The sequence below is a fragment of the Perissodus microlepis genome, chromosome 19 (assembly GCF_051167445.1).
Source record: "Perissodus microlepis isolate ML-2025 ecotype Zambia chromosome 19, ASM5116744v1, whole genome shotgun sequence".
Classification (NCBI taxonomy): Eukaryota; Metazoa; Chordata; class Actinopteri; order Cichliformes; family Cichlidae; genus Perissodus; species Perissodus microlepis.
The window spans coordinates 21,797,397-21,822,833 of NC_140479.1; the positions used below are offsets into that span (position 1 = coordinate 21,797,397).

A 25,437-nucleotide genomic window follows, 5' to 3' on the forward strand; every position below is an offset into this window, starting at 1 on the left:
GTTAAGCACTATTATACCACTGGTTTTTACAAGGACAAGCACCAACATATATCAGTGAATTTTTACATCCATACATTCCCAGCAGGTCCCTGAGGTCATCTGATCAGGGCTTGCTAGTTGTCCAACACACGAGGCTGAAAACAAAAGGTGACAGAGCTTTGTAACTGTGGCCCCTAGACTGTGGAACTCTCTCCCTTTGAGCCTGAGATCTGTGGACTCAGTGGTCACTTTTAAAAAACAGCTAAAAACTGATCTTTTTAAACTTGCTTTTGGTTGATTTTTTATCTTTGTTTCAGCTTCTGTGAAGTACTTTGTGATTTTTATCTTAAAAGGTGCTATATAAATAAAATTTTACTTTACTTTTACTTACATGAAAGAAAAATGGGGCTCAAATCATGAAAAATAATAAACAAAACACGCCCTGTGGGAATTTGACTCAGTCTGTCTCGTGTCAGCCCACACCCTTAAGTGGGAGTCCAATAAGGGTTCTCTTTGCAGGATGTGCAAAGGAGCAATGATGTGCGATTCTGTTCTACCACTTAAGTAGAATTTGAACAGTTCAAGGCTCGTCCAAAGAATTTAACTTTCTTCTCAGAACAATCATATCAAGGACTCCTGGACGGGTAGCTTGCCTTCTTTGGACTGGATCATCAATGAACCGTACACCCTGACCTGTATAATACAGTCAGTGTAACATTCAAAAATATACATTTAGTCATTCATACATATATTCTTTCCCTTTCTTTCTTTTCCCTCCATTGTACACTACCTTTGCCATCTGCATCAAAACGGAGTAAAACTGTCATAGGACATTGTACTGATCATAATATATTTTGTCTCCCACAGACAAAGATGACTCAATCAGTTACTATGACAACAATGAGTAGTATGGTGTCCACAACCATTAATCCGTTCCTGGACTCTCAGTTTCGTTATTTGCTCATCCCGGTTTTCTACATCATCTTCTTCATCCTGGGCTTCATCTCTAATCTCTACGTGCTGTTTGTCCTGCGCTGCCTCCATCAAGCCAAGGCCATGGGAGAAATTCACATCTACATGACCAACTTGACCATCGCTGATCTTCTGTTTGTGTGTGCTCTTCCCTTTTGGATTGACTACTACATGCGTGAGGGAGACTGGGTTTATGGAGACGTCATGTGCCGGGTGACAGGCACCTTCTTTTTCATCAACACTTACGGCACCATCCTCTTCCTTTCAGCCATCAGCATCAACAGATACTGGGCGGTGACTTGGCCTCTAGACGCAGCTTTGTCAAACCGCAGAATTCGTGGAATCATTGTTTGTATTTGTATCTGGGTGTTTGTTGTGGCGATGTCTGTTCCTTTTCTGGTGAGTCCAGGGATCAACGTGCACTCTAAAAACAACACTGACATACGTCGCTGTTTTGAGGGATACCAGGGTGGAACTAATGACAAGAAGAAAAAAGTGGCTGTCGCTCATTTTCTAATAATTGGATTGTTTTTTGTTGTCTTTTTACTCATTGTGATATGCAATGTCCTTATTGCTCAAAGTTTAATTTCTAAAAATTCTCCTCAGTCAGAAAGTCAGTCTTCAGGAACACAGTCTAAAAAGCCCACTGTGACATCCATATTTAAACGGCCCACAGGGGTAAAACGGAGGGCTCTCCAGATGTTGCTGGCAGTGGTGGGAGTGTTTGTCCTGTGTTTCCTGCCACACCACATAGTTCAAGGCCCCTGGGTTCTGGCAGTGCTGGAGATCGAAGACGGCTTCAGCCACGTGAAGTACAGCAAGACCACTCGTCAGTTGCTAAACGACGCTCATCAGATCACCCTGGTTCTTATGGGCCTCAACTGCATTTTGGACCCTGTAGTTTATTATTTTGCCACAGGGAAGTTTAGAAGGTTCATCAAGGCCCACATTAAAAAATTAATCCCATGCACCCAAACTCGGAGCTACCACTTAAACCAGCCTGCATCACCTGTTTGGACTCTGGGAGGAAATCAGAGGCCTCATAGGAAACCCACAAAGGCTGGGGGGCAGGATCAAATTTATTACACTGAAAGGAACTCAGTGGTTATTTTATAAAGTATTTTCAAAAATCTAACTTATCCAACATTTTTAACCAAACCACATCTCAGATAAGATTCTCTCCATTTTATGACTGTGGAATAATTCTGAATCCTCAATTACATTATTAAAGAGGACAAGAAACACTACACATTTGAAGGCTAATTAGCTCAGTGGAGCCCTGTTGTAAAAAAAACTGTAATTGAGGTAATATGGATTTAGGAAATAATTGTTTTAGGTTAAAGCTTTTAGAGCAAGTCTATGGTTTGGTTGGTTTCTGCTGATAGACTTACATTAGGTTATGTTTGTTAACTAGTGACAGAACCAACAACTCAGAGGAAAACAAAGAGACTAAAATTAAAAAGCAGTCTAAGGGAATCACATTTGTACTGCCTCTGGCTCCAGCAGTGAGTCTGATGATAATAAACCAAGGAGGTACTGTCTACTTTCACTCTATCAATTTAGCAGTAAGTAATCTTTTTCTTCAAAATATAAGGAAATGGGGGGTAGCTCAAGACTTCCACAGTGTTGTACCTTTGACCTATACCTCTAACTGACCTGTACCTATAACTGGTTTTAATATAAATACAAGAGATTTGTGATTTATGACACATCATCTTGTGGAAGTTAATCTGTTTTTGTTATCTTGTGACATTATTACAACATTCTCTTAGACATGATGGATTGTTTAATGGAAGTTAATTCATGGAAGATAAATTGTTAAACAATATGCAAAACCCAATTTTTATGTACTGAAAACTCTTTCTCTGTCATTCTTCTTTACCATTTTTCCCCTCTCACCTACCTCACATGTTTTTATTCTTATTTCCTCATCAGTGAGGATCTCATTGTTATGGTAACCCACTGGTCAAACCTTTTTTTTAATGAAAGGACTTCTTTTTTCTCACCTTTTCACATTTGCAGGGTTCCCTCTGAAATGTATATGCGTTTTTGTAAATAAAAACATGAAATCAAATTTGATCAGAGGATCTCTGCCTTTATTAATTCCTTGCATTCTGATTGAATGCCTACAATGATAGCACATGATGATAACTGAGGGCCAGTTAAGTAAGTATAGCAATTTTAAATATGATGATGTCAGCTGTGGTGGCAGTAGCAATACAAAGATACTCTTCTAAAAATCAGGTGCAGGAGTGTTACAGATGTGCCACTCTGCCACACATGCCTGTGTAGATCTTTGATCTGTTTTATTAGGAGCAATGAAAGGGTTAACCCAATAATGTTACATCAGAGGACACCAAAATCATTTTAGCTTATATCTCAGAAGTGTATAACATAACAGCTAGCCTTACCAGCATGAACCAACCACATAGTGAACAGATTAATAAACATTGCTCTTCTACATAAGTGGATTCTCTAAATGTATTTCTTTCACATTTTATTCGACAGTGCTCAGTTACATTTATAAAAATGGGTCATCATTTCAGATGAAACATTATAAACTCTCATTCTCGTGAAAAACTACAGATGTTAAGCTCTAGACTATCTAAAATATACCCCAGCATACCTGACCTGTGCAACAGATGCAACACCTCCCCCTGTGATTTAACTCATATGTTTTTTGCCTGCCCGTCACTTCAATTATACTGGACTTTTTACTCTGAAGTGCTCTCTCATGTTTTGAGCGTTACTCTCAAACCATGTCCACTAGTTGCCATTTTTGGTGTTTCTGAGGACGCCACCCTGAACCTTAGTCGTAAGCAACTGGATATTATCGCTTTCACTTCACTGCTGGCACAGCGTCGAATTTTGCTGTCTTGGAAAGCTCCTCACCCTCCAGCCCGATCACGTTGGCTGGAAGATGTTATGTTCTTTTTAAAAATGGAGAAAATAAAATTTAGACTCAGAGGAAATGTTAACAAGTTCTCACAGATGTGGCAGCCTTTTATCATTTACTTTAACTCATTGAAAACACTTACAACAGACTAAACTTTTTTCTGTTTTATTGTTATCATCCGAATTTTAATGGCCTAATTTGTTTTGATATATGTCTTTATATCGGTTGGTACTTGCTGTATTGGGCCTGATATGTCAAATTACATGTGCAAAACTTTATAAATAAAGAGGGGAAAAAAAACAAAAACAAAAAACTACAGATGTTGTTGGACGGAGAGAAGCTCAATGTTTGGCAGACACACCTGTTCACGGTAAAGTTTTTTACACCATTTCTGATAAATATACTGCAACAAGAAAGCCAAGTGGCTGTTGCACTCCTTTCGGTTTGTGCTACGTATATGATGCAGAGAGGATGGCACAGTGACACAGGAAATCGTGGAGGTCAACATTATGTATTTTGGACCATTCGGGGCTTTCCTAAGAAAACTGAAGCAACACCTCCTCCGTCTAGACCTGGGAGAACACTCCCACTCACACAGTAACATGTAAATTCCCTCTCTGTCAGAGAAGTCACTCTGTTGCTGAACTGAAGCTGTGAGCTGAGCTCACTAGAACTGAAGAAGCTTCTCGGATGAGAGGTGAAACGTCTTCAAGCAACTTGAAGAAGTCCAGACACTTTTCTTTCCAAGCTCCTTAGACTACAGAGGGGTGGTGGTACAGGGTGAATTTGTGTATTTTGCTATATAATTTTTATGTTTTGTCAACATTAAATGAAAGAAAAGAAACAAAAACTGTCGCACAAAATGCCTGTGGACATCATTGACGTGTTATATTAGGAGTGATGAAAATATGCTAATGAACTGATTAACTGTCATCATTCTGACCAATACCTCCAATTATGACTCACTGATGAGACAGAAACTTGTTAAATTAGATAGCTGGCAGCTTGTAAAATAATCACAGACATTAATGAAATGCATGCGACAGAAGATTAAAAAAAAACAAAAACAGAAAAAAAAACCCAACTTCTCAGAAACTTCAAGCGACTCTGGTTTTAATTTGGGGCAAATTAAAAATGTTCTTGTGACCTGCTTTATCCTAGAAGAAAGTAAGAGACTTAGTAAGAGACAGTATATCTGGTTTCTCAACATAAAAGTCAGAGCCAGTACAGACTGCTTGTTAGTTTTAGTCCCCTTTCCACTGAGTTATCGGTTCTGTTACTAGTTAGCAAACATTAAATTCTCATTAAAAAGTCCATTAATCTCAACCAAACCAACTAAACCAGTGACATCACCTTCACTTGGTGATGTGAAGTTCTGTACTAGTCCAAGATGGCGCTAAACATGTTCTAAAAACGTTAATTTTAAGCTCTTATTTCTTAAATCCGGCCTCAGAGACAGTGTTGCATCTATATTTATGTAAAATGTGGCAACTCTAAGATTGGTTGCAGTGGCTCAGCATGGGGGAAAGAATCACAATATGTTTGTTATATTCTATAAGCATATAACGAAAACACTTGAGACCATTTGTTCCAGAATAGAGATTTATATAAACGAGAGCATTTTTTTTCATTTTCCCACTATTACATCATAACAACGTGATTGGTCAGTTGCAGTGTTGATCATGGAGCAACAGTATTTTGATGATGCAACTAAAACATCAACACGGAGATATCTGATAAATCACCTCTGACCATGGATGTGTAACGGCCACACAGAACAGCAAACTAACCTGTTTATCTTTCACAACACTGCCTTGTATTTTCATGCAACCAATGAATAACACAAATTTAGCGTACCTCCATTTGTTTTACAGGACCTTTCACAATACAAAATATAGTATAGAAAAACACAGCTTTAAAGCTTTAAATTTCCAGTTTATCATAATAATCTAAAATGATTGCCAGATATTGAAAGCTGAGGTTATTCTGAAAAAAGGGCAAGGGCATTCACTTACCAAAATGAGTACCAAACTACCAAATGAGTTATGATGCTTGGCAAATAAAGGGACACTTTCCTGTGATTATTTTCATGTTGGCTTGAAACAAAATATCAAAACTTTGCCTCTCTAAAACTTGAAATAGACACGGTGAACTGGCTTGATTTCACAATTTGACGTGATATTGGGTTGGATAAACCCCAGTGATTGAGGCTACATCAGTAACATTGCCATTTATGCATTCTTATTCCCTCAATTTAGGCCCAAATCAATTTGATGTTTGAAGGCACACAGTGCTGGGAAATAAAAACTTCCCTCAAATGTGTTAAACTTAAAGTAATGAGTCTATTTTGAAGATGTAAGGAGTAGAAAATACAGATATTTGTGGTTAAATGTAACAAGTAAATATAAAAAATCGTCAGAAAAATAAATACTCAGGTACAATATAGATATCTGAAACTTCTACTTAAACACTGTAACAAAGTATTTGGACCTTGATACTTCCAACTCTGAGCACAATAAAGGGTGTCCGTGGAGAGCTGTACACAGTGCATCTTGAGTGTGCATCACAATACAAAACAGTCGCAATCAATAGTGTGTAACATTCTTTGCTCTTATACAGCAAAGTAAAGCTGTGAATGTGAGAACTATTACATTCTCTTTTCTAAAGAAATTCATGAAAGAAACAATGCCAAATAAAGAAGAGGGCTGCATATTTGTCAAACACTACCAAATAAAGTCATGCAGAACTGCAGATTCGCAGGGTTTGCAGTGGAATAACTACAGTTAGTAAACATTTGGAGCACTCAGGCTGTGTCTTCTTCCTCCACTCAATATTTCATTGTTTCACTAGCATCAACTAGACAGTTCTGTTTGTGCTGTGGTATTCACACACAACAATGCTGAAGGACATCTCGTGTCCATTTTTGGGGAAGCCAGTGGTTTTGAGATAGATAAAAGCAACTGCAAGACACAAGACGCACAAGCTCCCTCTCTCTCAGAGATGTTGCACTGTTGCTGAACCGAAGCTGCAAATCCATTCAAAGTGTTTACGCGCATCAGGAGATTGAAAACAGAAGAAGCAGTTGTGTAAGTGTACAGTTCTCCTCGTTATTTCTTGTTTTTCGTATTAAGACAGGCAGTCTTAATATCCTCACTCACTAATAATCATCAGTCTAATAATGTGTTTTAGTCAAGAAGAGAAGACAGTAAAGTTAAAAGCATCCTTATTTTCACAAATATTTCAGTTATTTTGCTGTAAACTGTCAGTTTATTATTTAATCAAATTAATCACATTTTTCTGTTTCTGCTGTGCCTCCTTTATTCATTTCTTAGCTTCATATCTGTGTAAAATTAAGATTTTACAGGAGGCAGTGTTTTGCTCAAAATGTTTAACTTAACTATTAATTACAGCACATCATCCGATATTAACTGGATCAGTAAATATTGACTAGCCATTATAGTGCAATTAACTCTGTTTGATGACGTTGGTAATTGAAAAAAAATAATAATTGTAATCTCTGAAACAGAGTACCTTACAGCTGTTTGTAATTTAACTGCTGCTCTACTCAAATCTATTAATGGATTATTTTTTTTGTCCACAGTCTTTACAATGCTGTGATTAATTTAATCAATATTTAACAGATCTGCATAAGACAGATCCAAACAGGTTATAAAATAAACACCTGTGGCAATTATTCAGAAAAAAGGGCGGAAAAAATGGTACTCAGTTAAACTTGTTCACAAACTGATATTATTTAGCAGCGTCAGCTATTTCCCAGTAACAGGGGTGTGTCAGTTTATCAAACAGCTTCACAGCTCATTTACTGTTGGACTACTGTTCTTTATTGTAAGTGGGTGTCAAGCTTGTTGTCTGTAATTTGTAATTTCACCTCCGAGAGCCTGCATTTGGGTCCTATCCTGCCTGCTCCACACACAGTTCATGACACATTGTTCACTGACAGATTCTCCTCGAACATCTTTAGGTGTTTAGAGTTTTCACCGTTTCAGTGTCAGCTCCTTTACAGCAGTTTATAGTCAGAGAACAACAGCTTGGTTAAACCTTTGACTTTTTTGCACTACTTTCTGTTTTAATTCTGATGCTAGTTTACTTCTAGAAAGGAGATGCGTCCTGCAAGACACGTTGCTGCGGATCTCATAATGGTGGTGTGCCCCTAACAGTTTTATTACAGGAGGTCTCTCATTCTAGTCTAAACAACAGTGTCTCAGTAACTTTGCACTAGAGATGGTCCCCTCTTATCTACATTTTCCCCAGGCAAGCGTGAGTGAGAGTCTGCAGCTTTCTACTCCCGAAGGACACATGGTCTCATGCCTTTATTTTTCAGGACTGTGTCCACTTAATACTACACTATATAACTTTATAACACTTATTAATAAAAAGCATAGCATTATTGAGCCACTGCAAATTATTCAATCCCAACAGTAGCTTCAAGTTCTATAACCATTTTAGTCTTAGTGGCAAAACCAAAGATAAAATGAACATAAAACAGTCACAAATCCAACCTCAGTCTGTCCACTCACTCTGCAACTGAGTTTTCAAAGGCTTCATGATGTATAGTGTTACTGCAAGATGCTAATTAATGACTCTACCTATAAAGACTTTGACTGAGAGTTAGATCTTAGATGAGTAATAAGAAGTCTATGGCAGATAAAGTCTTAACAGGCCCTTTTATACAGAGTGTTGAGATATTTGTTTGGAGACAGATTATATTACTATGATAAAACTACAGCTGTGCAAAACACGGCCACAAAACTTCACATGAAGCGTATGTTCAAATATGGGTGCGGTCCAGCAACTCAGTGATTTCATGCTTCTGTTGTTCCACTTGCAAGATGGTCTCCAGTTTAAAACTTATCATACTTCTGTGCCATTACATCAATTTGGAACATATGATTCATAGTACAAAGAAATGTTAAGACTTCTCAGACTGTTTAGAATTACCTGACAATTTCAGAAGATGTGCTCAGATAACAACAAGAAATTAATTAATTCAATAAATTCAATTCAATTCAATTCAATTTTATTTATATAGCGCCAAATCACAACAAAAGTCGCCTCAAGGCGCTTCATAGATACAGAGAAAAACCCAACAGTCATATGACCCCCTATGAGCAAGCACTTTGGCGACAGTGGGAAGGAAAAATTCCCTTTTAACAGGAAGAAACCTCCGGCAGAACCAGGCTCAGGGAGGGGCGGCCATCTGCTGCGACCGGTTGGGGTGAGAGAAGGAAGACAGGATAAAAGACATGCTGTGGAAGAGAGACAGAGGTTAATAACAGATATGATTCAATGCAGAGAGGTCTATTAATACATAGTGAGTGAGAAAGGTGACTGGAAAGGAAAAACTCAATGCATCATGGGAATCCCCCGGCAGCCTACGTCTATTGCAGCATAACTAAGGGAGGATTCAGGGTCACCTGGTCCAGCCCTAACTATATGCTTTAGCAAAAAGGAAAGTTTTAAGCCTAATCTTAAAAGTAGAGATAGTTTCTGTCTCCCGAATCCAAACTGGAAGCTGGTTCCACAGAAGAGGGGCCTGAAAACTGAAGGCTCTGCCTCCCATTCTACTTTTAAATACTCTAGGAACAACAAGTAGGCCTGCAGAGCGAGAGCGAAGTGCTCTAATAGGGTGATATGGTACTACAAGGTCATTAAGATAAGATGGGGCCTGATTATTTAAGACCTTGTATGTGAGGAGCAGGATTTTGAATTCAATTCTGGATTTAACAGGAAGCCAATGAAGGGAAGCCAAAACAGGAGAAATATGCTCTCTCCTTCTAGTCCCTGTCAGTACTCTTGCTGCAGCATTTTGGATTAGCTGAAGGCTTTTCAGTGAGTTTTTTGGACATCCTGATAATAATGAATTACAGTAGTCCAGCCTGGAAGTAATAAATGCATGAACTAGAATCTGCTTTTGAAGCATGGACGAAGAGTTTGGGGAAAGATATTTGATTTTGCTAGTGAGCTATAATGTTGGGCAGGACTGTAAGACTGTTTGGCCAAATGACCTTATGGTTTTGAGAATGTCATCTCGGTTTCAAGAAATGAGCCAAACCAATCGAGAAAAACTGTAATAGAGGAGGGGTGGGGAACTTGTGCAGACGCCTGGTAATGAACTAATCATTTGATTCAGGTGTGTTGACCCAGGGTGATATCTAAAACCTGCAGGACATCGGACCTTGAGGCCTGGAGTTCCCAACCTGTGTAAAAGAGTTACTTGATGGAACTGAATGCATGTGGTAACTTGTGGAAACACTTCTTGTTAGAAGGATAAAGCATTACCCTCACAGTGTGAAGGGTTGACTAAGACACAGGAGTGTGAAGTGTTGAAAGTGAAACTGTTAAACGCTTACAAGCCGTGTGTGGGTGTATGATAACATCCTGTTCCAGTAGTGATGATAGTTGTTGGTAAAGCTGACATCTGCATGGAAATGAAACTACAGTAACAATAACAACTGTAGAGTAGGGAGGAGTCACACAGGACAGGATCCCTGACTGGAGGTCAAAGACCATTGCCATGAGGAAGGACTACGAGGAGAACAAATCAGGGAGCGCTAAGTCTAAACCAGGGCCTCTCCCCACCTCCCCTCCCAGTTTTTTGGACATCCTGATAATAATGAATTACAGTAGTGCAGCCTGGAAGTAATAAATGCATGAACTAGTTTTTCAGCGTCACTCTGAGACAGGATATTTCTAATTTTAGAGATGTTGCGCAAATGGAAGAAAGCAGTCTTACATATTTGTTTAATATGTGCGTTGAAGGACATGTCCTGGTCAAAAATGACTCCAAGGTTCCTCACAGCGTTACTGGAGGCCAAGGTAATGCCATCCAGAGTATGAATCTGGTTAGATACCATATTTCTGTATGGAATGGCTAATAATTTATCTGGTAAATACATTTGTGCCAATAAAAGGTGATAGATAACTTAGTCCTTGCAGGAGAAAAATGTCCTCTTTCTTTATTTTAAATCTTTCTCATTTACTGGTTTTGTTTTTTCTCTATTTATTTTAACTGAAATTGAAATATCACAAAAAGTAGTTGTTCTCAAAGATTCTACTTTCTAATATACCCTACCTTTGTCATCTGCATCAAAAGTCTGAGTAAACCATTGTACTGATGATAATATATGTTGTCTCCCACAGACAAACATAACGGAAATCACTCAATCAGTTACTATGACAACAATGAGTAGTGTGGAGTCCAGAACCATTTATCCGTTCCTGGACTCTCAGTTTCGTTATGTGCTCATCCCGGTTTTCTACATCATCTTCTTCATCCTGGGCTTCATCGCTAATCTCTACGTGCTGTTTGTCCTGCGCTGCCTCCATCAAGCCAAGGCCATGGGAGAAATTCACATCTACATGACCAACTTGACCATCGCTGATCTTCTGTTTGTGTGTGCTCTTCCCTTTTGGATTGACTACTATATGCGTGAGGGAGACTGGGTTTATGGAGACTTCATGTGCCAGGTGACAGGCACCTTCTTTTTCATCAACACTTACAGCACCATCCTCTTCCTTTCAGCCATCAGCATCAACAGATGCTGGGTGGTGACTCGGCCTCTGGACGCAGCCTCGTCCGACAGCAGACTTCGTGGAATTATTGTTTGTTTTTTTAACTGGGTGTTTGTTCTGGCGATGTCTGTTCCTGTTTTGGTGGGTGAAGGGATCAACGTGCACCAGAAAAATGAAAATGGACCAAAAAATATCACACGCTGTTTTGAGGGATACCAGAATCGAATTAACGAGAAAAAGAAAATATTGGCTGTCGCTCATTTTTTAATAATCGGATTGTTTTTTGTTGTCTTCTCACTCATTGTGATATGCAATATCCTTATTGCTCGAGTCTTAATTTATAAAAACTCTCCTCAGTCAAAAATTCAGTCTTCAGAAACAGAGTCTAAAACGCCCAATGTAATGTCCACATTTAAACAGCTGACAGGGGTAAAACGGAGGGCTCTCCAGATGTTGCCGGCAGTGGTGGGAGTATTTGTTCTGTGTTTCCTGCCACACCACATAGTTCAAGGCCCCTGGGTTCTGGCAGTGCTGGAGATCGAAGACGGCTTTGGCCACGTGAAGTACAGCAAGACCACTCGTGAGTTGCTGAGCGACACTCATCAGATCACCCTGGTTCTTATGGGCCTCAACTGCATTTTGGACCCTGTAGTTTATTATTTTGCCACAGGGACGTTTAGAGGACTCATCAAGGCCCACATTAAAAAATTAATCACATTCACCCAACCTCGGAGCTACCACTTAAACCAGCCTGCATCACCTGTTTGAACTCGAGGAGGAAATCAGAGGCCTCATAGGAAAGGCCGGGGGTCAGGATGAAACTCAACACATCGAAAGGAGCTCAGTGGTTATTGTATAAAGTATTTTCAGAAATCTCACTTATCCAGCATTTTGAACCAAACCCCATCTCAGATAAGATTCTCTCCATTTTATGACTTAGATGAATCTCAGTGACTAACCGTGGAATAATTTTGAATCCTCAGTTACATTATTAAGGTGGCCATGAAACACCACATGTATTACAGTTTTTCACAATTGCTTAAACACTATAAACAATCTTTTGAACTAAAATTTCAAAACCATAATACTATTTTTCAAAAAGCACACCCATTTCCCTGAACTATAAACACTATTCCCCTGCGTTAACACATGAGTGAGATTTGGCGAACTGTTACTACAAAACTCTGCACACAAGTCCCTACATTTTTCACTGCTTACTCCATGTGGTAAAGCACTAGCATTCAATAATGTTAACTTAAGTCAGCACAGCTTTAGCTCAGTTAGCACACAATTAACCAAGTGGAAACACTAGGAGTCAAAATGTATCACACACCAATCAGAAACTTTAATGGATAGATAAAAGGGCAAAAGTCAGCTCATTCAGGTTTGAAACAATGGATCCAAAGACGTGCAAAGGAAGAGGTTGAGGAGGAGGAGGAACATAATTGGCCATCGGGCAATTGTAAATGTCCTTGGCCAGCGTGGAAGGAATGTCACTATGTGCACAGCCATCAGCCAACGAGTGGTACTCCACCACCATGCCATTCTAGGACCCTATAACACTATGGTTCTCCTTGCTTTTCTTGATGGTCAAAGACAACATATGTTCCAGGTGGACTACAGGGAACCAGCACAGCCAGAGCAGCCTCACTATGTTGTTGTTTGGGACAACATCAGCTTCCATCGCGCTGCTCTGGTTCATGACTGGTTTACCAATAACCCAAGGTTTTCTAACCTTGGGTTTCTGCCTGCATAGTATCCCTTTCTAAACCTGATAAAGAGGTTATTTTCAGCGTGGTGGTGGAAAGTGTACAACAGGGAACCTTATGTCCGTGTTCACCTCCTCCAGGCCACTGAAGAAGCCTTCCTGGACATATCAGTAGATGCATGCCAGGGTTGGATCAGGCATGCAAGAGGATTTTACCCCCTGCTGCCTGGCTAGGGCCAATATAGCCTCTGATGTAGATGAGATTTCCTGGCCTGACCCAGACCAAAGACAGGATGCTGAGGTGGAATAATGTTTTTGGCGTGTGTTGTACTGCATGGTACGTGAATAAAAATTGTGCCACTGTATGTACATTGATCGCATCTTGTGTTCATCATGTGAAAAGGTATTTGAGGGGAAGAACCACAAGCAACATAACTTGCCAGTTTTGGAAATATTGTTTTTAATTTATTGCACCAATGTGTAACACTATCTTGTAGTGTCTGTATTTTTGAGGCCTTGAGTGTGCTGTCTGTGGGCAAAGTTTGATTTTTCAAGAAGAGTGAATGGTTTTGGGTGTAGAACTTTATTTTGACCTGAAAATACGATGTTTGGGAAAGTGGGTGAGATGTTATGGAATTTGTTGTTTACTGTGTTTGAGAATACGAGGCATAGTTTCAAGAAATGTGTTTAAGCAATTTGAAAAACTGTAATGCAGTGGAGCCCTATTCTAAAAAAACAACAACAATGAGGTAGCACGTCTGTGAAGCTGGATTTAGGAAATAATAGTTTAAAGTTAAATTTTGTAGAGCATGTTTACAGGTAGGTTGGTTGCCGCTAACAGACTTATATTAGGTTATGTTAGCTAACTAGTGACAGAACCAATAACTCAGAGGAAAACAAAGAGACTAAAATCAAAAAGCAGTCTAAGGGAATCACATTTGTACTGCCCCTGGCTGCAGCAGTGAGTCTGATGATAATAAACGAAGGAAGTACTTTCTACTTTCACTCTGTCAATTTAGCAGTAGTTGTTTTCATTGGTAGCTAGCTGTTAGCTGTTAGGCTAGAGTTTGTAGACCACTTTATAAATGAGGACTGTGTGAAGGAGAGCCCGTTATAGTCGGGTGCACTGGTGGTTCATTGAACCAACAAGCTAGAGTCAGACACTGATTTTCTTTTGTCGGGTTGGGTGTACCGAACGGTGCAATCAGATAGAAGCGCAGATGTGCGCTAGATGCAATAAGCACTATTTTATGCAATAAAATGATCTTTTTCTCAATTACATCCAAACAGTTTACAACATAACAGGTTAGTATATTTGTGTCATTCCACAAACATAACTAAGTTTCTTATCGATGCATGATCGGGAATCCTAAGATTCATCAGCATGTCCATAGGGGGAATTGATTGATGTCAGTGTTGGACAAAAGCAATGAAGAACAACTTACCGCTAAAGAGACAGAGAAAATAGACAGTACATCCCTGGTTTTTCCAAGCCTGGTGAAAAGCTGGTGTGTTGGATTCCAGCTTTCCTGTCTGGTGACTCAGACAGGCTGTCCTCTACACTGTTCACATCTGCAACCAACCAACCCAGTGATGTCATGTTCTTTACTGGTACAAGGTGGCACTAAGCATGCTTTAAAACCTTCAACCTTTAAGAAATATCCAGCTCCATAGACAGAGTTAAATATATGACAGTTGTTTAGAGTAGTGCTCCATGGTGTAAATTTGCCTTTATACATGTAGTGTTTCATATCCACATTAAAGGTTGGAGAAGCTTAATCTAGGAATTATACTTTGCAAACAGGGAGAGACGAAAGGAGCATTCATTGTGTTGTGTGCTTGTACATGCAGATGGAATTAAACATTTACCACAGAGGGACGCTGGTGAAGCTTAAAACGACAGTGAGTGAGAGCGGTGGTTCACACAGTTCACAGTGCGCTGTATAGAGCTTGCTTGAAAGACTCCCCCACTGTGCTTTTATTTTTTATTAGTCTCTGCCTCCATCACGTGGTTTAAATGCAGTATTGCTCACTTATCTCAGTGGCTGTAAAGAAAGCAGTGTGATCTTCAGACTGCACTAACATCCTGTAAAGATGTGGGATCATTCTGAGAGTCAACATCCAAAGAAGTTTTGAATGGCCTACAAGAAACCTGGATAACTATTCCTGAAGATTACTTAGAGTATTCAAGGTGTATTGAAGAATAAATGTGGTATTGTAAAATATTAACTTTTACTGTTGTTAGAATTATGGCACTCTATTTTTGCCTTTTATAATGTATTTTCACGCATATTTGCACATGCTTTTTTTGTCATTCTTCTTTGCCATTTCTTCCCTTTCACCTGCCTCACATGTTTTTTTTTTTAATATTTCCTCATCACTGAGGATCTTATTGTCATGGTCACCCACTGGTGAAACCTTTTTTTTAATGAAAGGACTTCTTTTTTCTCACCTTTTAACATTTGCAGGGTTCCCTCTGAAATGTATATGAGTTTTTGTAAATAAAAACATGAAATCAAATTTGATCAGAGGATCTCTGCCTTTATTAATTCCTTGCATTCTGATTGAATGCCTACAGTGATAGCACATGATGATAACTGAGGGCCAGTTGAGTAAGTATAGTAATATTCTGAAAGATAAAATGAATGGAGGAATGTGTTTGGTGTTGACAAATGAGAAGATGTGCTGTATCCTTTGTGCTTTCCCACTTTTAACATTTTTTTATGCTGACATGATTCATATTCTAGTATTATCAGATTCCTTCTCATTTTTAATATTCTAAGACGCACACATGGAGAACTTCTTTTCACTGCTCGCTTAGTCACAAGTACAGATGTCTTCTACATAAGCTGATTTCCTAAATGACATAAAAGGCTCAAGACTGTCCTTTCCAGGCAGGAATCAATCTTACAGTTCTTTAGCGACGCACACAACTCACACCATGCATAGATGTCCACTGTTGAGTCAGTTTGAAAGGTGGCTCTTGCTACGAGTTAGCTTAACCTCAGTGCTCTGGAGTCCAGAGCACATGGGCACATGGTCCAGAGTCTGGACCATGTGCCCAAAAGCGCAACTGCGCTCTCTTGCCAGAAGGGGGCTCTCACACACAGTCGACAGCCTTTCCAACAGAGAGATGAAGAAAGAGACGAAGAGATGAACCTGACCTCGCAACCCATTGCTTGCCACTGGTACTAGTCTCAGTCATTATGCAAATGTACTGTTTAAAAGGTTGGGGAAACCTGCAAGATGAGTGACAAAACATTGCTCCTACGTGTAGATCAACAGAATTAACTTTTTTTTCGGTTTACTAAATAAACTATCTATAGACTTTGGGTTCAGCTTAGGGAGATTTCCCAGTTCTTGACATTGCGATTTTTGCATTGTTTGAACTGATAGACATCCAATGGTCAATGGTAACTTTACTGTCTCCAATTGGAAATTGATTTACAGTATGTCCACACATCAAGCAACGCATACATTAAAAAAAAAATATATATATGAACAGCCCAGGTTTTTCAGTAGAATCAACAAAGTCCAATGTGTAGTAGTGATGGCAACAACGCTAATGGTTTAGCAGGTATAAAAGACGCTCTATGTCTCTTGGTCTTCACTGGTGGCGCTTTATACTGACGACCTGAGGGAAGCAGCTGGAAATCTCTAAAGAGAGGATTGTCTGAACATAACATGACAGAGGTTGCCTTCCAAGTCTGGTCTAAAGACAAATATTGGTACCAAGCAATGATACAAAACATTAAATCAATAAAACTTTCATAAAAAAGGGTCATCATTGCAGATGAAACATTAAAAACTCTCAATCTCCTTAAGAAAATACAGTGGTTGTTGGACTTTTTTTTCCAATGTAGCAGCAAAATGTGACTCAAAGGACGGAGCAATAACAAGAATAACCCACAAATACTTATAGCTATCCACCAGTTCAATGGCTGCACCATTTACTACTGTCATTGCAGGATGAGGGGATAGCTTCCTGAATTCAATTCCTTAGTTTTCAAGGTGTTGAAATTTAAAAATGACTGATAACACCAAGAAACAAACTCATATCTCCTTTGTAATTTTTTTTTTTTTTTTTACCTTAGAGATATTCCCTTCAATAAAAGTCTTCTTTTCATGAATCAGCCTCGAAGACCATGGTTTGTTATTTGGGAAAACAATGCACAACTTTTAAAGGAATAATCATATCTCTACAAAAGCTGCAGATAACGTTGATCAGTTCATTAATGTTTTCGGATGACTGTAAACACCGACCAGTCAGTGCAGGCAAAGCAGCCCTGCAGGTTTATAGAGACCTCGTTATCATACCTTTGTGGGGTGTTTCCTCGCCTTCTCTCTCCGTAGCACAGTCTTATAAACAGGCAGGAGATGCACCGTGTTTTGGTCAAAGGATCTGAGGGCGGGGCCTGCCACAGATGTATACGCACCTTTAATGGAACCATAACAAACATATATCACCTATCACATATTTATAGAAAGTGCCCAGTGTTTTCTTCAAATTACAGTAATTAAAGTCCAACAGAATAATATTAGGGGCCTCAGGACAGAGAGATTGGAGCGAGTACACGGGGTGTCAGTCGCAATCTTCAGATTTGCTTTCGGATGGATGTAATGAACGGTGACGTTGATCTGCGGGAATTCCCTCGGCAGGTGACGGCCTGATAGACAAGAGAAGCTCAGTGTTTGGCAGATACACCTGTTCACGGTAAAGTTTTTACACTATATCTAAATAATATATTCCTCCTTCTTTCTGTAAGTTTATGCTTATGTATATGATGGAAGAAGGTTGGCACAGCGACACAGGGCCTGCTCCTACTCTGGTTCCTGTTTTATTTTAGGGTGATTTAAAATAATCGGTAACACATTTTGCAGCATTTTTTTTTTTTTTAAAGAAAATTACATGTAACCAAGATCTGCGAATAGTGGCAGTGACTTTTCATACACAGACTAACAACTATAACCCCCACATTTTTATGTCTCGTATCAGCATGTGCCAGACATTCTCCTTTTAAGGGCCAGTTTTCCTGTGTAAGCAGCTCATTTCTTTACTTGGTAACATCATTTCTTAGTTGTTGTTCTTCTTGGTGCTTGTTATTGTCAGGTGTATGAAATTGTGGAGGTGAACTTTACGTATTTTGGACCATTTGGGGCTTTCCTAAGAAGACTGAAGCGACACCTCCTCCGTCTTGCCCCGAGAGAACACTCCCACTCACACAGTCTGATGCATAAATTCCCTCTCTGCTGAACTGAAGCTGTAAAAATCATTAAACAACAGAAGAAGCAGACGGTAAGTGTACGGTTCTTTCTGTATTTTTTTTTTTTAAATGACACAGAGGATATATTATCACAGCAGGTCATGCAGCATCAACTAACCATTGATAAAGCAATTTACGCTTGATAATTTCAGTGTGGCACATATTCAGAAAAAAATACAGTAAAACTAACAACAAACAGAGATTATTATCTACTTATTTACTGTTGGACTGTTGTTCTTTATCGTAAGTGGGTTTCAAGCTTGTTCAGTGACAGATTCTCCTTGTATGTATTTAGGTTGTTAGAGTTTGCACCGTGATTCAGTGTCAGCTGTTTTACAGCAGTTCATAGTCTGAGAACCATGTCCTGGTTCAACCTTTGACCCTTTTTGCACTACTTTCTGTTTTAATTCTGACGCTTATCTTTGACTGAATTCAGGCCATGTGAGAGAGATCTCTAGTTCTGTAATCACTTTAGCGTAAGTAATAAAATGAACATAAACAAGTCAGAAATCCAACCCCAGTCTTTCCCTCATGGTCTACAACTGAGGCTTCATGATGTATAGTGTTATTATAAGATGCAGATTAATGAGTCTGTGTGTCTACCTATAAAGTGTTTGACTGAGAGTTAATTGATTCAGTAATAAAAAGGCTATGGCAGATACCTAGTCCTAACAGTCTTGACAGTCTCTTTTATAAAGAGTGTTGAGATGTTTGTTTGGAGACAGATTACATAAACATGATAAAACACGGTCGCAACACTTCACAAAGCCTTTGTTCGAATATGGGTGTGGCCCGAGAATCCAATTGCAGGATAGTCTCCAGAAAATTTGCTCAAATAGCATTTTATTACATTATTTAAGATAATGGAAGAAGGGACAACAGAATTTTTTTTAAAAAGGAAATAAAAGTAGTGAAAACAGATGAGAAGGAGAGAATAAAGTGGAAATATACACAGATCAGACATTATTGTCATGATTATCTGTTCCTCATGGTACAAAGTAGTGGGTGTGATACATGAAGGAGCGAATGATCATTTTGTCCTCAAAGTTGATGTGTTAGAAGCAGGAAAAAGGGGCAAATATAAGGATTTAAACAAGTGATGACCTTTTATGGTTATTCAACTGAGTTAGAACTGCAGCTCTTATGGGGTGTACAGCTGTCAGTATTATAATTATCTGTGAAAAAAAAACACTTTTGAAAACTTTTGAAAAAAAAAAAAGTAAACCTACTGAAATATTTTGTTGAACTTGGAAAAGTAACTAAAATAAAATACAAATATAGAGGAAACACTTGGATACTTGTACTACTTTTCCTAAGACCTTCCTCTGACATATGCCCTTCATACAATAATAACTAAAAACAGTAAAAACCAAAATCCACTATAGAAACTAACGGAAAATAGAGTGAATTTAAAGCAAAAAGTCAAAATGAATTAAAAATAAAAACTAATTAGAAACTAGAAGACTAAACAGTGGTGAGCTACTGTAGTTTAAATTACGTTAGTGCTGGTTCTAATAGAAAAGTGTCAATTTGTTGTGTATCCTCTGAATGCACAGGTGTCAGAGCTGGACCACTGAGCAATGGAAGAAGGTGCCCTGGACTGGTTAGTCACATTTTCTTTTACATCCCATGAATGGCTGGATAAGTTTATATCTTTACCTGAGGAATCCCAGGATGAACTGGAAGAAGCTGGCAGTAGCAGTGTAATGGTTAGATATGCAATGTTCTGCTGGGCACTGCTATTCATGTGGATGTTACTTTGACATGCACCACCTACCTAAACATTGTTGCAGACCATGTAGACCTTTCACAGAAACAGAAAAATCGGCAAAATCTCAAAGTGCCTGACCGTTTCTCACATTCTTATAGCTAAGCATTCACATTCTTTCGCTCTCTCAGTGAGCCTAAGTTACAACCTTGGCTTCCTGTGCAGTATGTATTGTTCTTCCTAATCAGAGAAATAAGGTCATGATTCTTTACAAACAGCATTTCTTATAAATCAGTAGTATAATGCATCATAAAACAGTGTAATATCCCATTCCTGTTTTTCTCAAAATAAACAATCAATTAATTTTATTACATGTACCTGGGGATTTTCATAGCTCAGCCTCCAACCTCAAAATATCCTGGGGCAGTCCCAGCAGCACATTGACACACATAAATCAACAACCTTTGTTTTCTCAAAAGGTGCCTGCTGGTCCCTCTCTAGTCTGAACAACAGTGTCTCAGTAACTTTCCACTAGAAGATGGTCCCCATTATGTACTCTCTCCCAGCCAAGCGTGAGCAAGAGTCTACAGCATTCTACCCCCCGTGTCCACTTAATACCACACTATATGGTTATATGGCATTTTAGTTAATATAAAGCATAGAACTGAGGCACTTCAAATAATTCCATCCCAACACAGGATAAAGCGCCCTGCCACAAAACAAAAATGGTTCAGCAGTGGTTTGAGAGGCACAACAACAAGTTTGAAGTATTGGCTTGGCTTCAAAATTAACCAGATCTCAATCCAGTCATGCATCTTGTGAGTTCTCCAGGACAAACAAGTCAGATCCATGACTTCATCCAGGACTTCAAAGATCTGTTACTGTCTTGGTGCCAGATACACACCTCTGGGGGTCCAGTGGACTCCATGCCTGGATGGTTCATGGCTGTTTCAGAAGCAAAAGGGGGAGGAACACAACATTAGGCAGGTGGCATAATGTTATGCCTGATTGGCGTATACATTAATACATCTGAAATTAATTAAATGGCTAAAAAGGTGATGAAAGGGACACAACATTTGACTGGTAAATACATTTTTACAAATAAATACTGATACACAACTTAGTCCTTGAAGCAGGAAAAATGTTGTTACTTGTTACTTTCTTTATTTGAAAACCTATTGTAGTCATTTACTGTTGTTTTTATTTATTTGTTGCTTTTATTTATTATACCTGCCTTCAATGGAAGGACAACAAAAATAAGTTATTCTCAAAGGCTTTTCCCTCTATTGTACGCTGTACCTTTGTCATCTGCAATAAAACTCTGCTCATCTGTCACAGGACACTGTATTGATGGTAATGTATTTTGTTTCCCACAGACAAAGATGACTCAATCAGTTACTATGACAACGATGAGTAGTGTGGGGTCCACAACCATTAATTCCACTGAGAGTCTGTTCCTGGACTCCCCGTTTCGTTATGTGTTCATCCCGGTTTTCTACATCGTCTTCTTCATCCTGGGCTTCATCTCTAACCTCTACGTGCTGTTTGTCCTGCGCTGTCTTCGTCAAGCCAAGGCCATGGGAGAAATCCGCATCTACATGACCAACTTGACCATGGCTGATCTTCTGTTTGTGTGTGCTCTTCCCTTTTGGATTGACTATTATATCCGTGAGGGAGACTGGGTTTATGGAGACGTCATGTGCCGGGTGACAGGCACCTTCTTTTTCATCAACACCTACGGCACCATCCTCTTCCTTTCAGCCATCAGCATCAACAGATGCTGGGCGGTGACTCGGCCTCTAGACGCAGCCTCGTCAAACCGCAGAATTCGTGGAATCATTGTTTGTATTTGTATCTGGGTGTTTGTTGTGGCGATGTCTGTTCCTTTTCTGGTGAGTCCAGGGATCAACGTGCACTCTAAAAACAACACCGACATACGTCGCTGTTTTGAGGGATACCAGGGTGGAACTAATGACAAGAAGAAAAAAGTGGCTGTCACTCATTTTCTAATAATTGGATTGTTTTTTGTTGTCTTCTTACTCATTGTGATGTGCAATTTCCTTATTGCTCGAATTTTAGTTTGTAAAAATTCTCCTCAGTCAGAAAGTCAGTCTTCAGGAACACAGTCTAAAAAGCCCACTGTGACATCCATATTCAAATGGCCCACAGGGGTAAAACGGAGGGCTCTCCAGATGTTGCTGGCAGTGGTGGGAGTGTTTGTCCTGTGTTTCCTGCCACACCACATAGTTCAAGGCCCCTGGGTTCTGGCAGTGCTGGAGATCAAAGACGGCTTCGGCCACGTGAAGTACAGCGAGACCACTCGTCAGTTGCTGAACGACGCTCATCAGATCACCCTGGTTCTTATGGGCCTCAACTGCATTTTGGACCCTGTAGTTTATTATTTTGTCACAGGGAAGTTTAGAGGACTCATCAAGGCCCACATTAAAAAATTTATCACATTCACCCAACTTTGGAGCTACCACTTAAACCAGCCTGCATCACCTGTTTGGACTCCGGTAGCAAATCAGAGGCCTCATAGGAAACCCACAAAGGCTGGGGTGGAGGACCAAAGTCAACATGGTGGGAGGAACTCAGTGGTTATTTTATAAAGTATTTTCAAAAATCTCACTGATCCAGGATTTTGAACCAAACCACATCTCAGATAAGATTCTCTCCATTTCATGACAGAGATGAAATGGAGAGCATGTCCACATTAAAGGTTGGAGAGGCTTGTTAGCCTTATTCTAGGAATTATACTCTGGAATCAGGGAGAGGAGGATATATGGTGTTGTGTGCTTGTACACGTGGAATTAACCATTCACCACAGACGGAGGCTGGTGCTGCTTAAATCTACAGTGAGTCAGAGCGGTGGTTCACGCAGTTCACAATCCACTGTATAGAGCCTTCTTGAAAGACTCCCCTACTGTGCTTTTATTAGTCTCTACCTCCATCAGGTGGTTTAAATGCAGTATTGCTCACTTATCTCAGTGGCTGTAAAGAAAGCAGTGTGATCTTCAGACTGCACTAACATCCTGTAAAGATGTGGGATCATTCTGAGAGTCAACATCCAAAGAAGTTTTGAAGAAACATGGAAACTATTCCTGAAGATTACTTAAAGAGTATTCAAGGTGTATTAAAGAATAACTGTGGTATTGTAAAATATTAACTTTTGCTGTTGTTAGAATTATGGACACTCGTGTTTTGCCTTTTATGCTGTATTTTCATGCATATTTGCACATACTTCCATTAACCTCTGCCCTTGTCCATCTTCTTTTTCAAAATAAATGGAAACAAGGGGTAGCTCAAGACTTTTCCACAGTGTTGTACCTATTGACCTATAGCTCTAACTGACCTGTACCAATAACTGGTTTTAATATAAATACAAGAAATTTGTCATTTATGACACATCATCTTGTGAAAGTTGTTCTCTCTGAAAGTTTTTGTAAATAAAAAAATGAAATCTGATTTGATCAGATGACCTCGGCCTTTATTAATTTCTTCCATTCTGATTGAATGCCTACAATGAGGGTTAACCTTTTCTTCACTTAATAGAGGAGGGGTGGGGAACTTGTGCAGACGCCTGGTAATGAACTAATCATTTGATTCAGGTGTGTTGACCCAGGGTGATATCTAAAACCTGCAGGACATCGGACCTTGAGGCCTGGAGTTCCCAACCCGTGTAAAAGAGTTACTTGATGGAACTGAATGCATATGGTAACTTGTGGAAACACTTCTTGTTAGAAGGATAAAGCATTACCCTCACAGTGTGAAGGGTTGACTAAGACACAGGAGTGTGAAGTGTTGAAAGTGAAACTGTTAAACGCTTACAAGCCGTGTGTGGGTGTATGATAACATCCTGTTCCAGTAGTGATGATAGTTGTTGGTAAAGCTGACATCTGCATGGAAATGAAACTACAGTAACAATAACAACTGTAGAGTAGGGAGGAGTCACACAGGACAGGATCCCTGACTGGAGGTCAAAGACCATTGCCATGAGGAAGGACTACGAGGAGAACAAATCAGGGAGCGCTAAGTCTAAACCAGGGCCTCTCCCCACAAATATTTTCTGTTTCAATGTGTCTAATATGTGCTTTGAATTACGAATTGTTCTCCACTTCTCTGTGTCCTGACACTGAGAGCTCCACAGTTGTGCATCCTGAATCTCTAAATTGTTATCTAAAATAATGTGAACTGATAAATTGCCTCCTGAACTTCTCTCAGTAAAAAAGATGTACAGGTACAGGGTGAATTTGTATATTTTGCTATATCATTTTTATGTTTTGTCAACATTAAATGAAGGCAAAGAAACAAAAACTGTCCCACAAAATGCCTGTGGACATCTTTGATGTGTTATATTTGGAGTGATGAAAATATGCTAATGAAATCAAACAAAACATCAATCGGGTCTTTATTTAAACTAGCTGATTAACTGTCACCATTCTGACTAATAGCTTCAATTATGACTCACTGATGAGACAGAAACGTGTGAAATTAGATGCCTGGCAGCTTGTAAATTAATCACAGACATTAATGAAATGTATGATGCAGAAGATTAAAAAAAAAAACAGCCAAAAAAAAAAAAACATCCCAGAAACTTCAAGCGACTCTGGTTTTAATTTGGGCAAATTAAAGACCTGCTTTATCTTGAAAGAAAGTAAGAGACTTAGTAAGAGACAGTATATCCTCAGTTTCTTAACGTAAAACTAATGGAGTCAGGGCCAGTACAGAGTGCTTGTTAGTTTTAGTCCCCTTGTTTTCCACTGAGTTATCGGTTCTATCACTAGTTAGCAAAGTTTATGTAAGTTCATTAACCTCAACCAACCTTCACTCGGTGATGTGATGTTCTGTACTAGCACAAGATGGCGCTAAACATGTTCTAAAAATGTTAATTTTAAGCTCTTATTTCTTAAATCCGGCCTCACAGACAGTGTTACATCTATATCTATGCAAAGATTGGTTGCAGTGGCTCAGCATGAGGGAAATAATCACAATATGTTTGTTATATTGCACAAGTATATAAAGAAAACACTTGAGATGCTTACCATTTGTATCAGAAAGAGAGTTTTATGTAAACAAGAGCATTTTTTTCTTTTCCCCACTATTACATCACAACAACTTGATTGGTCAGTTGCAGTGTTGATCCTGGAGCAACATTATTTTGATGATACAAGTACAACATCAACACGGAGATATCTGTTAATCAACTCTGACCATGGCTGTGCAACAGTCACAAAACACAATGCATCATTGCATATTCACCACAGAACAGCAAATTAACCTGTTTATCCTTCACAACGCTGCCTTGTATTTTCATGCAACTGTTGAACAACACAAATTTAGTGTACCTCAGTTTGTTTTACAGGACCTTTTCACAATA

General features: G+C 39.2%; 3 protein-coding genes across 3 annotated transcripts; all 3 read left to right on the top strand.

The window, feature by feature from the left end:
- Positions 1–852: 852 nt before the first annotated feature.
- On the top strand, positions 853–3,030 carry LOC146365965 (platelet-activating factor receptor-like). Its single transcript, XM_084915266.1, has one exon. The coding sequence runs from the start codon at positions 853–855 to the stop codon at positions 2,065–2,067; it is 1,215 nt and encodes a 404-aa protein (XP_084771392.1). The 3' UTR covers positions 2,068–3,030.
- An 8,003-nt stretch (positions 3,031–11,033) lies between these two features.
- Positions 11,034–12,356, top strand: LOC146365966 (platelet-activating factor receptor-like). The gene has a single exon (XM_084913880.1). The coding sequence runs from the start codon at positions 11,042–11,044 to the stop codon at positions 12,146–12,148; it is 1,107 nt and encodes a 368-aa protein (XP_084770006.1). The 5' UTR covers positions 11,034–11,041; the 3' UTR covers positions 12,149–12,356.
- Positions 12,357–19,916: 7,560 nt separating this feature from the next.
- Positions 19,917–23,525, top strand: LOC146365967 (platelet-activating factor receptor-like). The gene has a single exon (XM_084913909.1). It carries the CDS (start codon positions 21,443–21,445, stop codon positions 22,667–22,669), a length of 1,227 nt encoding a protein of 408 aa, XP_084770035.1. The 5' UTR covers positions 19,917–21,442; the 3' UTR covers positions 22,670–23,525.
- The last annotated feature ends 1,912 nt before the right edge of the window (positions 23,526–25,437 follow it).